This window comes from Aedes aegypti, chromosome 2, assembly GCF_002204515.2.
Source record: "Aedes aegypti strain LVP_AGWG chromosome 2, AaegL5.0 Primary Assembly, whole genome shotgun sequence".
Lineage (NCBI taxonomy): Eukaryota > Metazoa > Arthropoda > Insecta > Diptera > Culicidae > Aedes > Aedes aegypti.
In genome coordinates this window covers 446,209,315-446,227,789 of record NC_035108.1, presented here as the reverse complement: position 1 = coordinate 446,227,789, position 18,475 = coordinate 446,209,315, and the positions used below count along the sequence as shown (strand labels likewise).

General features: G+C 37.5%; 1 protein-coding gene across 2 annotated transcripts in view; it reads right to left on the bottom strand.

Moving 5' to 3' along the window:
* The window catches only part of LOC5573450 (transcriptional regulator ATRX homolog), a 46,819-nt gene that overhangs the window by 20,928 nt on the left and 7,416 nt on the right, over positions 1-18,475 (bottom strand). For both annotated transcript variants that reach the window (XM_021847959.1, XM_021847960.1), the window contains exons 2-5: positions 12,546-14,200; positions 4,849-5,572; positions 4,169-4,792; positions 508-1,188 (exon numbers count right to left, since the gene is read on the bottom strand). In XM_021847959.1, the coding sequence (XP_021703651.1) occupies positions 508-1,188; positions 4,169-4,792; positions 4,849-5,572; positions 12,546-14,200 (3,684 nt within the window). The remainder of the gene's footprint in view (positions 1-507; positions 1,189-4,168; positions 4,793-4,848; positions 5,573-12,545; positions 14,201-18,475) is intronic.

Sequence of the window (18,475 nt, the reverse complement as noted above, 5' to 3'; positions counted from 1 at the left end):
AGTACTGAGGACACAAATCAAACAAATCACTTTTTCATTTTTCACTTTTCACTATTCCATTTCTGAATGTAAAAACTGTCCTGCTTGGGCTTCACGAAGCACTACCCAGCAAGACGCTCCAAAACAGGAAAAAAAGTCTCCGGCGACGAAAACATGCGCGAAACCGTGAGCCAAATCTATCGGACAACGCAAAACCCGACTGTCCTGCTTGGGCTTCATGAAGCACTACCTTACAGACAAACAGACGTCACACTCTCATAAATGTCCATCAACCACCTTTGTAACGATCGACTTAAAAAAATATGGTAGGTGGCCAATCCGCCACCCGCAGCGCTTACATCGTTTTTGTTCGTGTTTGACGTTTACATACTACCGCCATCTGCCAAAATACACCAATTTTAGCATTGAGCGTACATGTCCTCGAGACTGTGATTTTGATCGAGATTTGTTCTAAGTGTTACGTCTGTTTGTCTGTAATAAAACGGTATCTTTACAAACAATACTAACCTGAGATGGCGTCGGCGTCTTTGGTTCAGTTTTTATGCCAAGCTTCTTACGCTGCTCTTCGATGATACTACGGCCCAAGCTGATCTCGTTGTACGGATCCTCACCAAAAATGGCCGAATCTTCCTCGACCGGATCCGGGTCCACGTCCATAAGTTTTTCGTCAAACTTCTTACCGAGCGATTGCCGCACCGGTATGAGCAACGGTTTGTTTTCCGCGGGTTCCAATTCCATTGGTTCACTCTTGGGAACACATGATTTGTCAAACATATCTCGCAGTTCCGGATCCACGTCCAACTCGGACGAGTCGATTTTACCGAGTTCACCCACGTCTTCTCCCATACCGAGCTCCAAACTCATGACCAATCCCTTCTTCTTGAACTCTCTCCAGGCGAGTTCCTTCTCCAGCTCGGTTAAATCTTCTTCGTTCTTGTTGTCTAGCATGGTCTCGTGGGTGTGGTATCGGAAGATCAGTTTGGGAAACTTGAGTAACAGCGTAGATAGTAGATCATCCACGGCCGGAGGAGGATTTAGACGAGCACTCATGTTGACACGCTCGAAGTGGTATAGTTCTTCCAGTTCGGCCATGTTGTAGTTTCGGTCGACTTGCTTCTTGTCCGCCACACGGTGACTCATGGCCTGTTTGGTAACCGCTCGGGAGTATACCTTTTCTTCCATGGTGTGCTGATGGGGAAACGATAAATAAGATGCGGTTACAGCCGGGTCTTCTATTAAACGCATTCCTATAAGATACGGTCGAGCGTAATAGGAGACTCAGGGGCTTATGGGATTTTATTAATTTGGGGATGTTGTTGAATATCTCGTATGCGTTAAAAGATAACAAAATATTGTCTTACTGATCGTACTGGAGTTGAGGATTGCCTTTTTAGTTGAAAACTTGACCGGTAGAGGCGCTTTTTCTAATTTGCATTTCTGGACAAACATTTCAAAAGGGCACATCGACATTGGTAAACATTGGCTTTGCAAGACGCTGTTGAGCCCAATTCAACTCGATCACGCTCACCAATACCACTATCAGGAAGAGCTAACGCCAATCTTTCTGATAGTGGTGTTAGTTTGCGTGGGCGGGCTAAGAAGGGCTCAACAGCAACGTTTCTAAAAAAAGGCTCAAGACCTCTTGGGCCCTTTTCAAATGTTTGTCCAGATTTCATATATATGGTATTCGGCAAAGTTGTTCAGTAGATCAAGGGCTGACGAGCGATAGTCATTTAGATACATAATTCTGCCTTCAAGCGGTATTAGTGAGCATGAAACTTTTAACTAAATGAAAAACCGAAAACTCGACTTGGAGTCGAGTCTAGTACACGACACTGAAGACGACCTTACAGTTGAGGTCGAAATACGCGTAGAGGAAGTGGTGGTAAAATGAACACCGTGTCTTTTATCGAAACAAATTTCGATGATTGTTTATCACGCATAAATCTGAGTGTTCGAGTTGATACGTAGGTCAATTGAAGTGAAAATATCAACAAAAACTAAGATTTTAGAAAACCACGTTTGAAAATTAGAACTGACGTAACTTTTACCACGGAAGACTTGAGGTTTTTCAGTGAGGTGAATATCGTTATGATATGATGTCAAATCTGATACCTTTAGAATTTTTTTTGAATGGGTTACAATCATTAATGGATGTATTTTCGGAGGGGCAATGAAAATTTTCAGAAATATTTGTTTTGCTCATGTTTTTTGCATGGTGTTCGTTTTACCACCAACCGCTGTTCATTTTACCTACATAGTGCAGGTAAAATGAACATTTGCATCACTTTTTGATAGCGATGAAAATATGTGAACTTATATTTATTTTAGTCTGACTCCATGTTGCTGCTATAGATTACATCCCTATTTTTGATGCTGTGTGATAGAACTATACAAATTTATCGTTTTTCTATCAGAAACAAGATGATTTCCTTAAGGTGTTCATTTTATCACCCCTTCCCCTATCTGGCAAAGGATACAAACTCTAGTGGAATTAAATGATATATCGTACTAAATTCGGTTTTTCATTTACTCGTAGGTATTCTACTGAACAGCTCGAAGATTTATGTTAAAACTTTTGTTTTGCGAATATCTCAGGAGCTCTTAGATGGCAAAATTTCAAATCAACTGACTATTGACTTACTAAAAAAAATTACCGAAGACGTCATCTTTCTATGATCCTGATATCTGCACCGAAAAATTCCATGCTTACTGACACCGCCTGGTGGCCAAATTACAAATCAACTGGCTGGAACAATGATAAACCTTCACATACTGAACAACTTTGCCAAATTTCAAATCTACTGGTTGAAATCATCATCTCACCCCTATGTAACGCTTACTATATGACAAATTACCATCTCTTTCTCCCCCTTACTGCGTTACGTAATTTGTAGAGCGCGCCTCAGGATATTAGGACATCAGCAAAACAAGTTTCATGCTCGCAAACGCGAATAAAAGTTGGGTTATGTCTTGGAAAATTTGGAAATTGAACAAGCTAATTCTGACTTGCTCTCGCCCAAATGATGTATATTTTATCAAGACTCTAATAAGTATAATTTTCCCTACATTTTAATCACAATTAAAGTTGTTTGGCAAACGAAAATTTTTAGTTTTCTAAATAGATTTTGAAAAGTTCAACCACTCATTTATTCGTCAATGAATCAACTGGATCGTACAATAAATTGTCGCTCTTGGATCACTGAAAAACTTTACATAAGATGCCATCTTTTTAGATAGCCAAGATCCTTAAGGTTAATGCTCACCAGCACCGACTGATGGCAAAAGTTTGAATCAGATGGACCGAACAAAAGTAGTCTTCACCCAACTGAACAACTTTTCCGAAGAAGCCATTTTTCTAAGTAGTCAGGCTCCTGAGATATCTGCAAAACAAAAGTTTCATGCTCACTAGCGCCACCTGAAGACAAAATTTCTTACATGTCCCATAAGATTCATATAGGGTAGAAGCACCGGTTTTGGCCATACGCCAGTTGTAGCCATAGTGGATTATACACCGTTTTACACAGCCAATCAGCATAAAACCTTTTGTGTTTAGTGGATCACATTCATATGATAGAGCTACATTCATTTACTCATCAAAATTGATTCAAAACATGAGAAAAACAATTAATTTTCCTTATAATTTTAACTCCCATACACCTAATTAGGCCAGGGCTCTCCTAACTAGGCCACTCTCGTTAGAAATCAATGCAATTGGCCAATTTAGGAACCGAAGTTAACTCTCTGGCCGAAACTGGTTCCGTTGGCCTATATTGACCAACGGGATTTTCAAAGCGAAAAAATGGTTTAATCTCAGTTTTGATATTTACACACATAATATGAAAGCTTGCATTTGACATATTTGTAGTATAAATACGACTTCCCATTTAATTTATATTGACATTTTCTCTTAGACTGGCCAAAACCGGTGCTTTTACCCTACTGCAAGTTAGAAAAAGCGCCCATACCGGTCGAGTACTCAACTAAAAGACCCAAGACAGTACTGATACTGTGCTATGTTTAAACGCACACGAGACATTTAAACAACACCTCCAAATTGATGAAATCCCAAATTCTTTGGGTCTCCTATAGGTAACGTCCCTCAACCATATCTCTAATAGAAGACCTGACTAGGTACTTCATCTTCAAATTATTGAAAGCTACTTACGATCGCCAACAAACGGTAGATGTAACAGGGCTTCTGTTGCCCCAATCGATATATGCGGAAAATACCCTGCTGATCAACAGCCGGATTCCAGGAAGTATCCAAGATGACCACTCGATTAGCCCCAACCAGATTGATACCTTGTCCACCTGCTTTGGTGGAAATAAGAAACACCCGTGTGACTCGGTTCTTCGGATCGTTGAACTTGTTGATCATTTCGTGGCGCGTGGACTTTGAGGTACCACCATCTAGGCGGTAATAGTCCATACCCGGACGCCACGGTCCACGGAAACGGGAGAGCCCATAGAGGTGTGCTTTTGGATTCTTGCTCTGCTCGTCGATCATCTTCATGAAGTACTCCACCATGTTGAGCACCATCACAAAACCGGAGAAGATCAAACACTTCTCACCCTTTTCCTGGCACATTCGAAGGATTTCGAACAGCAGGATCATTTTGTTGCTCGGGTAAAGCGATTCCAAATCATCCTTGCTGATGATTTGCTTCCACCAGATGTTCGTGATGGATCGTGCGTTGTCGGCATCGTTATCATCGTCGTCCTCGGAGCTACTGTCGAAACCGCGGACACGCCGGGCCGCCTTACGCTTCTCCTTGATACCGTACTTTTTCTGTCGAAACAAAGATTCGTTAAATGAGCATTCCACAGATCCCACAAACCCTTTACCTTCATAGCCGTTTCCCAGGCCTTCTCCAGCACAATAGGATGCGTCCAGATCTTACGCATGAACGTATAATCTTCCAGCAAGTTCCGTCCACCGACATCCTTCCGGAATGGATTTCTCTGCAAGTACTGCTCGTACAGATCTTCCTGCACCGGAGTCAACGGAACATACAACACATATTCGTACTTCTCCGGCAGGAAGCCTTCCAGCACGGAGAACTCCTTACGCTGCACGAAGCTGGTCAGATGTTTGTTCAAGATGAACGACTTCGTCTTCATGTAACGAATGTCGCTGGGGCTGGAATCCTTGTGCTGCCCATCTTTGATGGGTCTAGCGTACTGTTCGTTGAATTCCCGTTCGTCACCCAGATAGGCCGGCTTGACGAAACTCACCATGCAGAAGTACTCGTTCAGGTTATTCTGAATTGGAGTACCGGTCAAAATTATGCGGCGCTTGGTGGCCACTTCCGACACGGACAGGTTGGTCTGAGACTTTCGGTTCTTAATTATGTGTCCTTCATCCAACACAATCAGATCGGCACCGGGGTTGATCAAAATGCGACGCACTTCCGTTCGAATCCGATCGGAGTGCTGCTCACCGTTTTTGTTCCGAGCATCGTAGAACACCAACGACCGGAAGGCTTCGTATCCGATCAACAGACAGTGAGCATTCTTACCGGTTGCGTTGTGGAATCCACGAAGCACTTCCATTTTTTTGTAGATGTTTCTGCAAAAATATTAACGATAATGATTTGGCGATTCTATAAAATTCCCTAAAGAACCACTCTTCGAAATGTATAAGGCTTATTTGTGCTTCTTGTTAAATGATCCGTATTTCCAATAAAAACTGTATGTCATACGTGCATTTCGAAAGAAACTTCAAAGTTGCTCTAGTTGTTAGTACGGAAGGTGTTAGAACTCTGAAGCTGCTGCAGAGGTTTACCGTGAATTTTGGAAGGATTTTCTCCCTAAAATTTTGAAGAAGTTCGCAATGGTAACCTTATTGAACTTGAAGGCTGTTAAAGATGTTCTTTGTAACTTTTAATGTTTTTTTTTCGTACTTCATGCAACCTGACAATGCAGCACTGACGATCATTCTACAAGAACGAAAGCAACGGTTTTCGCCGGACTCGCCGCTTTCGGGAGAAAAAAACGACGCCCGGAGGGAGCCGAGTGCGAGGAAATGCAGCAGCTGGCTGGAAATTCTATCAGAAGCTCAACGCACCCGCAATGGCTTCATACCGTGAGCCGAGATGGACAGGGATAGGGTCAATAGGGGCAGTATGGTCCACCTAAGCAAAAGTTCTTGAAAAGCATAGAAACAAAAACAATTTAATCGATTCATAAGCTTAATTTGTAGTTTGAAGTATTTCCTTTCATGCCACAATTGTATTTTGGTAAAAAAAAATTACTTAGAAGTTTGTTGGGAACATTTTTGAAAAACACTGTTTTGTGTGTGACTCTACACTATACGGGGCGAAATGGTCCCCCCTACGGGGCAATATGAGCCATCATACTAAGTCCTATTATTTTAAATGGAAAACCGTTCGTAAGGCTTACTTTAGAAGAAAGGCAGTATATATGATAGAGTTATGTACAAAAACTGGGTTGAAGTATGTTTTGAATCATGAAAAAGTATGTTTTGCTGACCGTTCAAAAAATCATGGTTCTAAGAGCTTCAGTTTTCAAACATTATCGTTCAAATAAGTTGAACCAGTTAAAAATTCTAGTTTTAATTGAAATCAGGTGCAACGACAATATTGCAATGGAACTGCCAAACTGACATGCCATTTTTGATTATCTATTTTTGTGATAAGATAGCTTTGACCGGCTATGACCATATTGCCCCGTTTCTAGATGTTTCATATAAATCATGTTTTATTGAAAATTTATTTTAGAATCTATACAATTCCGTGCGCATAATGCCATTAAATAATGGAAGAACGAACTGCTGTGAAAAAAATTGAAAACAATAAACAAAACTTTATGCAAAGCTTATTTTTACATCCAAAATCTTATAAGATTTTCGTAGTAGCATCAACGTTTCAGATTTTTATCGATATATGAAGTACAAAATCATATTTTCGCGTGATTTTCACGGTGGTGGCTAATTGAAGCATACTTTATGAGGTCCTAAGGTTATCGAGGTCAAAAACTGTTTTTTAAGCTCAAATGGAAGGTGGCCCATTTCACCCCGTATGACCATACTGCCCCGCCTTCCTCTAAGGTTGGGAGCATCTTGACGGACGAACGTGATATCATCGAAAGGTGGTTCGATAAACAACTGAATGAGGATCGTTCAACGATCCGTCATCGTAATCATCGAGACTTTTTCGAGCAGTTTTTCTGTTCGAAACTGATAATTATTCGACGAAAATGGGTTCACTGAGTTTAGGTTGAAGAGTAGAATACAGTGAACACATTTTCATGTGAACATTCATGATTTTTAACAAGAAAACTGCTTTTGCCCCTTAATTAGGCCATTCAAGAGCTCAAAACAATAAGGCAGCTGATGAGGATGGTATCGGAGTTGAACTTATCAAGATGCGCCGGAAAAACTGTTCCTTTACAGGGTGTCTACTCATTTCCAGAAATGAAATTCCCTGAGATTTCCAGGTTTTTCCAGGTTTAAAAAACCGATTCCAAATTTTGGAAATTCTCCAAAAAACATAAATGATTGATGAATAGTTCATCTTACATGACTAAAAACTTATTTAAAAAAAGTGTTTCATAGCTTTTAAACAAAATATACTCAAATATACATAAAACATATAAGTATTTTTTATTTTATTAAACAAAAATTTTATTTTCAGTTTTTTTTAAACGTGTAAGCAACATTAGAAAAACACAATTAGAAACTTGGTAATTTTTAAGTGATTTCCACTAAAAATAATTATTCTTTTCGAATGATCTGAAAGTGCCTTCAATCATCAAAATCAGATGAACAAAACAGTCTATTCGATACACCCAATTTCTTTAGAGAACATTTTGTTTTTTTTTTTTTTCAAAATTCTAGTCTCACGTCACTCGCGACTCACACGCCGCGCAGAATAGGCACATATAAATATAAAAAAAAAACAATATGAACCACGTAGAGTAAGGTGGGGCAAAAGTTCGACCTTAGTGGTATAATCAAAGTTTCCAGGAAAACAATAGCAGTTAAAACAAAACAAATACCACACAGTGAACCTTCAACATATTGGCTATAATTTTGCTGAACAAACTTGTGTCAAAATATTTACTCATTTTAGGTTATAACAGTTTCAAAATTGATTGCCTTATTCGAACTTTTGCCCCACCGGTGGGGCAAGAGTTCGAATCTAGTGTGGGGCAAAAGTTTGCTGGCTAAAACACAAAATATCGATCCTTTTATGACAGGCATACTTTACACCAGCCACAAACTTAAGTTTGGTGAAAAATACACACTAAATTTTCATCAAAAAATTGCCTAAATCCGGGTTAATTGTAATATACTCAAAAATAGCAGTTTTTCGCAAAACTAAGTGGAAATGTAAAATTTTGGTGACAGTTTTTACACGATCAGACAAATTTAACTAAATTTAAAGATAATATGTGGATTTTAGGCAATTTGCAAATTTTTCCGTGATTTTATACATGGGTCGAACTTTTGCCCCGCTGATTCGAACTTTTGTCCCACTATGGGCCAAAAATTGTTTACAAGCATTTATGCAAAAACTAATACACCTCAAAACAACCTTATGATAGGCCTAGAAACGCCCTTACATAAAATATTGAAAAAGATTTTATCTTCAATTGGTTCCATGCTACGAACCAAAAATTACAATATTCACGTCGAAAAACAACAAATAGCCATAACTTTTCCAAATCTCAATCGATTTTTATGATATTTGGATTGAAAGTCTCTTACTTGAATAGCATTCGAACCACTATGACATTTATAAGATTTGTTTTAAATTGAGCTAGAAATCTTAAAAAGAAACTCTTACCCCACTCGAACTTTTGCCCCACTTTACTCTAATGAAATTTTGGTTCCTCATTTGAACAGACATTTCTCTAAGAATAATTCTGAGACTTTTCGGAGTCCCTTGACATTACGACAAGTATTACTGCTCGTTGTACCGTGGATTTCTTTCACATGTTACTCCAATGATCTCTTCAGGAGTTTGTTTTGTGATTTTTCAAGAACTTTATAAGAAATTCTTCCAAGGATTTAGTGTTTGATACCTTCAAGAATTCAATCTGGAGTTTTTCTAAGGATAACCATAGAAACTACTTCGGTGATTCCATAAGGAATCCCTTCAAAGACCTTTGGAGACATTTTCAAAGGATGTCTCATGTTCTCAAGATATATCCATTGATTTCCCTAGGACTTTCTCCGACATTCCCGTATATTCATTTTTTGAATTTTTTCATGTGTTTTTTTTTTTAATTTTTCATAGAAATCTAGTCGTTCTTCTAGAAATGTCTCCAGGCAGATGTCAAGGATTTAAAAGGATATGTTGAGAAAAATCCGCGTGAAATTCCTAAGAAAATTTCTGTGTGAGTTCTAATATGCCTTGATGAATTCCTATGAGGATCTCTGAAAGAACTCCTACATTATTGATGAAGTTCTTAGGATTTTCTTAACAAAATGCTAATAAAACTGAAAAAAAAACCCCGAATCGCTGAATATTGCCCTAGAAGATTTGTTAAAGAAAATCGAAGAGACTGAAGAAATTTAAACATGAACAATTAGAAAAATACATAAGTTAGAATAGCTAACTTATGTGGAACCTTCAATTAAGTTTTGAAGAATCCACGGAGTATGGAAATATTATTTGAAAAATTATTAGATAAAAGTTTGAACCACCGCAACAACATTTTGATGAAATGCTGGAGATATTCTGAGAGGAATTTCTGGAGAAACGTAATGAGTAATTCCAGGTCAAATTTTTTGAGGAATTCTTGAAAATGTTCATAAAAGATTTCATCGGAATAAGGCCTGAGGAAATTTTTGGAGCCATTTCTGAAAGTAACCATGGATGATTTTTTTTATAGAATCCATGTGAAAAACAAAAAAAAAACGACTTAAGAATTATTGTAGGATTTCTTGCAAAAATATCGAAACTATGGAATGAACCTTTGTGCAAATAAGGAATATGTGGTGAATCTCCTTTAACTAGTAACTGGAAAATCGGTGAATGAATCAGTGGGAAAACATTTGGAGGAAATCCTAGGATAATCGCTGTCATTTTTTTTTCAGAGTACCGTCAAACGGGGTGACTTGCAACACTTTTCAACTTCAACCAACCAAAATCATGATCTAAACGTCATCTAAAAATCTAAATTCCTTTATGAACTTTTAATGGTCGACCCGCCTACAGAATGAGGTGACAGAAGATTGAATCGAATTATTTTATCATACCAAAAATCATTGAAAAGGTGAAAATTTTCAAATTTCCCTATGCGGGGTGACTTGCAACACTCTATGCTAATTTAGTTTTTGCCATCAAAATGTTGATATTTTTTATTAGTCGCACTTGTTAAGAATTATTATTCATGTATTTAAAGCATTCGAACCATTACAAGAGCATTTTGATTACCTATTTTCAAGAAAATGATTGAGACATTTTTGTATGGGAAAATGAGGCGTAAAATCATCAAGGTCAAATATCTTAATTCAACAATACATTTAACGAGTGTTTGAAGATGATTGACGAATTATGACTCATTTTATTATAAAGTAGACCTAATACAAAAGTTTTCCACTTTTATAAAACTCTAAATTCCATGGAAATTAGGTGTTGCAAGTCACCCCGCATAGGTACATCTTTATAAAAAGTATTTATATTAAAAAGTTGTTACAAAAATTTCGTAAAATAAAATTCGTCATATTATAACTTATTAGTTGTAGAAACAACATGTAGAGTATTAGTTTTGTGGATTAAATCTATATCATGTTTTCAGGCCACGATTTCGAACCTCCATCAAGTATCAGTTTTAAAGGCATTTAACAGAATTATGTTCAATTTGTAAAAATATTTCTAATAGCTGCTTTAATTGTGGCTACTACATGAATTATAAGTGACACGTGTTGTAGTACCGATTAATAACAAATTTTCATTTGAATTTTGTGCTTTATAGTGAAATTTGGTTGTAAATTACTATGTGTTGCAAGTCACCCCGCCGTTGCAAGTCACCCCGTTTGACGGTAATGATTTTCTATGATTTTCTTGACAAAATTTGTGGAGGAATTCATTTAAGCACCTCTTGAAAAATTGCTGGCTGCATCCCTGGAGACGCTGATAATGGTATTTCAGAAAGAATCACTATCTGAAGCATTCCATGAAATTTCTTACAGAACTTGTGGAATAGTCGAAAAACATGTTTGTAAATAAATTTCGAATGTTTTCCACCATGTTTCATATGCTCATGAACGACACCCTACTATAAATGGGAACTGTACTTACCTTTTATGTTGGACAAATAAAATCGTTATTGAAAAATAAGGACTTAATATTTCTTGATAGCAGCGCAGCCGAAAATTTTTATGATTGAAAATCACGAAAAGGGCATATTCTACCTTGTATTACAGATGCAAAACAATTTCCCTGATTATAGCCGAAATTCCCTGAGAATTCCAGGTTTTTTCCAGGTTGAATAAAATTCCCTGAGAATTCCAGGTTTTCCAGGTTTTTCCAGGTAGTAGACACCCTGCTTTACCTGAGCCGAGTGATAGACATAAACTGGGAAACAGAACAGCTACCGAAGGAAGTGGTAAAGAAGTTGGTGAAACTCTTAAGTAATCGCTAATGAAACTGCTATAAAAATTCCAGTAAGGATCTTTGAAAAAACTCCAGGACTCAAGAGGAAGTCTTAGAAATGTTTCAAGACAAATTTCTAAGAAAGCTGTTGGAAAAATAACAAATAAAATTATTAAGTAGTATCCAGCTTGATTTTCTTAAGACATTCTTTGAAATAATCGGAGATAGATCAACCAAAAATGATGTAAAATACACTTCGTAGTTGCTTCTCCGTGATCAAATAGGATGGTGATTGTTTGGAATGATGGTAAGTGGAACTTTGTGTCTTCACTTAGATCGAAACACTTCAACAACGGTTAACTCTCGGAACGACAACTAAACTTTATTCTCTTGGAACGTATGACTTGATTTATTGATTTGCGGGTCGAGTATTAGGTTAAAACGAGATTTTGATTTCAAATTAGTCTGGCTTATATACCTATGTGCAAGAGTAAAATGTCTACACCTATCTCTATCAAATGTTTCGTCTTATTCCTCAGGACTCAGAGAGCTATTAGGAAGAAAGTTACAAATATGAGAAAGGGATGGGTCTGGGATGAAACAGCAGAAGCGATAGCCCTTAGAATATTTATTTAGCCCGTTCCTAAAAATGATCGGAGATAGAATTGACAAAAATTTTGTAGTATTTTCCGGTTTGAACTTCAAGGAATGCACAGTACTGACTCCTGGATGAAATGTTGGAGAAATTCAGAATAATCCCTGTAAAAAATTGCTGGAGCTTCTGAGAGAATTGTGGAATTGTTTTCTGAAGGAATCCCTGAAGCATTTCTTAGAGGAATTCGAGAAGAAACTCCCAAAGAACTTTATGTAACAGTCGCGTTAATATTTCTAAAAGCGATGGTCTTCGGAGCAATGGTTTTCAGGGGAATATTAGAATCGATTTGCCTCATGAAACATATAATAGGTAATACTTACGAGCTATCCGGTAGATGAAATACTTGCACGCTCACACCGCTTGGGATGTCCCCCAACCAGTAGCGAATTTCCTGAGCCCAATTCATGACCGTAGACTTGGGACAGACCACAATGATTCGTTTCGTGTTCAATTGCGGATAGCAAATCACGGTATTAACCAATGCGAGCACTTGCATGGTTTTGCCGAGTCCCATGCAATGCGCTAGGATGCATCCGGATCCCGACGAGCGACCCTTAGAACTGCCCCCGTAACAACAATCGTACATGAACTTCACGCCTTCCTTCTGGTGAGGTTTCATCTTCGATACCAGCTCCGGATGGACCCGGATGAACGTCTTTTTATCTGAATCGTAGTCCAAGATCAACTGATTGGCGGCCAGTGTACTTCCGAAGCGTTCCATTTGGCGCGCCAGGCGTTCATTGTTCCGGTTGACCTTCTTGATGCGGGCACTTTCGTCGCGAATGGCCCGCTGGGTAACCCAGGACAGATCGTTCACCCGAAGGCGCTGCTCGATCTCCTGCTTCATCAGGGTCAGCTCGTAGTTTTCGCCCTGTGGGATTTGAGTGACGCTGAACTTTGGCAGATGCGGAACGATGTAACGGATTTCGTCGTTTGTGGGTTTCCGGTTCGGATTCGGGTCGGCGTTGGTAATGAATTTGGCGTTGTCCGATTCGTTCAGCTTTTGAATCAGTTTCACCTTCGAGTCCTTTGAAGTACTGGGCTCCGGTTGATAGAGAGATTGAATTTCGGGATCTGGTTTGATCGTCGCTGGGTCCAATTGCTTGCTGTGTTCCGCAGCGGATGAACCAATCGTGAAATTCGGCTTTGCGTCCACTATCAGCTTTCGTTGCGCTATGCCACGAGTTCCGCACGGAGTATTCATCGATTGCTGCTTCTGCTGATTGAGGGTTTCCTTTTTGATGGCTTGTTTCACAGTCCCAGCTACGGACGGCGGACAAACAGGTTGCTGTTGCATCGGAGTGGCATAGTTGTGGAAACCGAAAATGTCGTCGTTTACCACCGATTCTACTCCGTTGTCCGACATTCGATCATCCTCTGCTTTGTCCCGTCCCAGGTTGTCCTTAGCAACATTCCGTTCCGTTTCATCTTCAGTTCTATCTTGGTCCAGATTATTCTCAACATTTCGTTGTTCCAATTCCTCATCTCCTTTATCCTGTTTCGAATCCTGCTCTTTCTCATTGAACAAAATTGGATTGTAGAAGTTATCCGAATCGTCGTTCGCAGCTGACACTTCGGTCATATCCAGATTCAGATCCGGAATGGTCTCCCTCGCATCTTCTTGTTGAACATCTCGAATCGGTTCCGGTTCACATTCGTAGTAAACCGGAGTTGGCGAATGGCACTCGAGTGCCACGTAAGAAGTCGGGGGGACGTCTTCCGAGCATTTGGTCGTTGTTGCCGATTCATCATGACCGGAAGAAGGCGGATTTCCGCTGTCCTTGGCAATCGATGCTTCGCTTTTATCCGCTTCCTGAACGGCTGCATAGTCAGTGTAATCCACGCTGTTTGAGCGAGGCATTGACTTTTTCGGAGCAGCCTTGTTGTCTTTGTCTGCGTAATTCTTTGAAGCCTTACCTGCCTTTTTACCGGTTGTTCCGACATTCTTAGATGCTCGAGTAACCTTGTGATAACACTAATATGAAAGAAATTGAAATTCAAATATTAGTCATTTTTGAACCACTCAAGGCTGGTAGCAACTGTCTTAAAAATAGTAACTTTAGAGACCTCTTACCTAAAAAAAGAGACCAAACAGGAACCAACAAGAGATCAAACAAGAAATTAAGAAAACAAAAAAAAACTAACAGAAAGCAGGAAATAAGAGATTGATTCCTAATAGAATCTGACCAGATATTTCTTTAAGTAAATGAAAAACCGAATTTAGTTCGATCGGTATATATTTCGACCTCTGGTGTTGTGTACTAGACTCGACTTGAAAAAATTTACCGTATTCACACATTATATATTTGAACTAGGTATAATCATAATTCCCTTCCCTCTTTTGTAGAAACTTTAAGAGCTGTTAGGTACATAACGGGAACGATTTGTAGGTCGCAAGTTGAAAAGCCATGTACAGAGCTGGTAGCGAAAGTTGTATCGAAAATAGTTATTTTAGTGACCAGATTTGACAAATAAGTGACTAAATAGTGACTTCAAATCCTCAAAAAAGTGACTAAAAGTGACTCTGTCGATGAAAAAGAAAACATCCAAGGTGATGATTGTGTAGATCCCAAAAGTTATCCACGATTTCAAGTCGATGAGAATTTTTGATTTAGTATAAGAAAAATGTAAGTACCATCAGTGCACCAGATTCCGCTCATTTAAGGGAAGTTATGTGTTCAAATTGTTGTTATAAAATAACTATTGTGTCGATCAATACTATTTTTATGCCACAATGTAGCTTGTTTTTAAGTATGAATCGTGGTTTACGGCCAACCAGCCGAGTGGAAGTTTAACAACTACCGAAAAGCTAAACATTACATATAATTTGCAATTGGATTAGATGTACAAATTGATGTGAAGATTTGCGAAAAAGTTACACGTCTTCTCAGTGAGAATCAAACTCACGACTCCCCGATCTCTAGTTGGGGCGCGTTACCACTACGCCATGAGAGGACTCATGAACGCAGAAGTTAACCTGAATTCGATTTCAGCTCAATAATCACGTGGTCCTTTTTCGCAAAGTGCACCTCTTTCGGAAGAATTAGATGCCCTTCCAATATATATATATATATATATATATATATATATATATATATATATATATATATATATATATATATATATATATATATATATATATATATATATATATATATATATATATATATATATATATATATATATATATATATATATATATATATATATATATATATATATATATATATATATATATATATATATATATATATATATATATATATATATATATATATATATATATATATATATATATATATATATATATATATATATATATATATATATATATATATATATATATATATATATATATATATATATATATATATATATATATATATATATATATATATATATATATATATATATATATATATATATATATATATATATATATATATATATATATATATATATATATATATATATATATATATATATATATATATATATATATATATATATATATATATATATATATATATATATATATATATATATATATATATCTATTTGAAGGAGCAAATCTCAAGTATACCACTTCATATATCGATGTGACAAATGTATCACTATAATTTTATAAAGCACTGCACAAGCCATTAAATTTTTAGCTTCATCGGTTCATTAAAACTCGAGATTTGCTTCTGCAAAGTTTTGATGATAATTGTTAGAGAGAGACAAAAGATAGGGATAATTCAAGACCAACAATTGAAAAGGCCTCAAGTCCAAAATGTAAACAAATCGGGTTTCTGCTGATTTTAGTGCATAAGAGCCTATTCTTACTAAAACATACAATAATCATTTAAAAATATGCATAAAAGTTGAAAAAATAACATTTTTCTAAAAGGCCCCATCTCATTTTCCGCTAACCAAGATATTCATCGCAAATGTGGCCTTTTCTCAAAAAGGCCTCATTTCTATATCTGATGGAAACCGAGTTGAGGCCTATTAAACAAACATCAAAATTGCAATGTAGATTGCGAAAAACGTTCCAAATTCACTAAGTAGATGCAGGTTACACTACGGAGCGACTGCTCCTTGTATTATTTTACACAGTGGTTGTCTAAACGGCGAACATCATCAAGTTTTCCGTCGGGTTCCGGTAGACTGATGTATTTTGTATCATACTATCAAATAATACAAAAACACGATTTGGTTTCAATTACATGAAAAATAACGTTCAATTGCAATATTATTTCAATTGAACCAATATTTCCGTACATTGTCCCGGCCCTCCCCTTGGTTATGCGACCTTGCCGCGATGGGAGGGCATAATCCATTAGTCCATATGATGGAAACCAAAGGCGTAGTGGTGGTATCACATTTTGGCATTTTTTGCTTAAAGCCGCGTCATTATTCATATGGCATAGACGCAAGAATATCTCGGATGTGATCCAACGGACATACTATCTATTCGAATTGGACATTAATACTATTGGTGACGTTCAGTTTGCCTTTTGCTAACCAGAATGATCCGTAGCCACACTTACTATTAGCTAGCTAGATACATCGTTATCATATACGACGTAGGGAATACTTAGGAACTCTTAGGAAAATGACTAGTAGATTCACTGAGTAGAAATAAGTGGCGACAGTCTTATTTTACTATGGTTTTTACATTGCCATAATAAGAAATACCTCTTTTGTAACAGCGGTATAAATAATCTAATTCCAGCTTAATTTTCGCAAAATTTACAAGTAGAAAGTAGGCGTTGTGAAGCATTGCATTAGCCACCGAAAAGTGAATCTTGTAAGAGACTGTAATAGAAGCCTAAGGTAACTTTACTCTTCAATGTTCACTATGAAAATGACTGGAAAACAAGACGCTGAGATTGATCATTAGGGTACACTTGCTAGTTTCGAAAAGTTGTTGAACAGACAAGGAAAGCGACTTTTTTCCTTTAAGGATATATGAACGTAATGACCAATAAATACTTTTAACAACAAAAAATGAAATTAACTAGAACTCTTACTAAACAGCCTAATTTTGTTAAGACTTGGGTCTGGGGGTGTTTTTCGTGGAGTGGAGTAAGAAGCCTCGTGAAAATCGACGGAATAATGACGGCAGATTCCTACATCAACATCTTGCGGGGAAATCTGGAGATTTCGCTGATGCAGACGGGCCTTGAAGAGAAATTCATATTTCTCTTGAACAACGACCCGAAGCATACTGCCAAGAAGACCAAGTCTTTCTTCCGATCTTGTCGGATTAAACCGCTGGAATGGCCTCCACAAAGCCCAGACCTCAACCCCATCGAGAATTTGTGGGCGATTCTCGATGCGAGGGTTGACAAAACTGGTGTTACCAACAAAAATAATTATTTTGAAGCCTTGGAGCGCGCCTGGGAAGAACTAGAACCACAACACCTACAAAACCTGGTGAAAAACATGCCGAAGCGCCTCCAGCAAGTCCTTAAGGCCAAAGGAGGACACATTAACTATTAAATTGCTCTTTATTTTTCTTAAATCATCTTTTCTGGGGCCAAGAAGGAAGTGGGCACTTTATTTTGTCACTATTTTTTTCAATACAAATTGATTTTCTTTTTCTTTGAGTAAAATTATTTTTTTTTATCAAAATTTCGTAAGTGCAACTTTAAAAGAATATCAAAAATAAAATATCGAAAAAGATTTAAGTGTGTTAACTTTAATTTGAACCAAATCAACGACAGAAATTTGAAAACTGGTAAGGTGGGCACTTTATTTTGCCTCTCAGTGTAGCTGCTGATTTTCACAATGCTTGCTTTTCTCAGAAGCGAAAGAATATGGGTACTTTTCTAAAACTACCTCGTCACAATACTAATAAAAAAGCAGTGTTCATGTGGGCGCCATTGCCTAGTCCGTCTGAGTATTGGTCCTGGTAGAGGGGAAACTTGGCAAAAGCCAGACCGAGGGTTCAGCCTTGACAAGTTAAGCTGTCAGGCAGCTCCAACTAAATACCCAAAAAAAAAAAACAAAAAATGAACCAATATTTCCGTACATTTTTTCGACGACATACTCGCGTAGCACATACATAACGTTCATGGATGACGAAGGATTCAATCAATCACATATTTCATCGACCGCACGAATCTTCTCTTGCTGTAAAGATCTCAATGTACCTTACTTCACCACTTAACACTCTTCTACGCTTCAATTTTCTTATTTCATCATCAATTTTTAATGATTTTCAAAAGGCCACATCTGAAGATGATGAAAAAGCAAACCA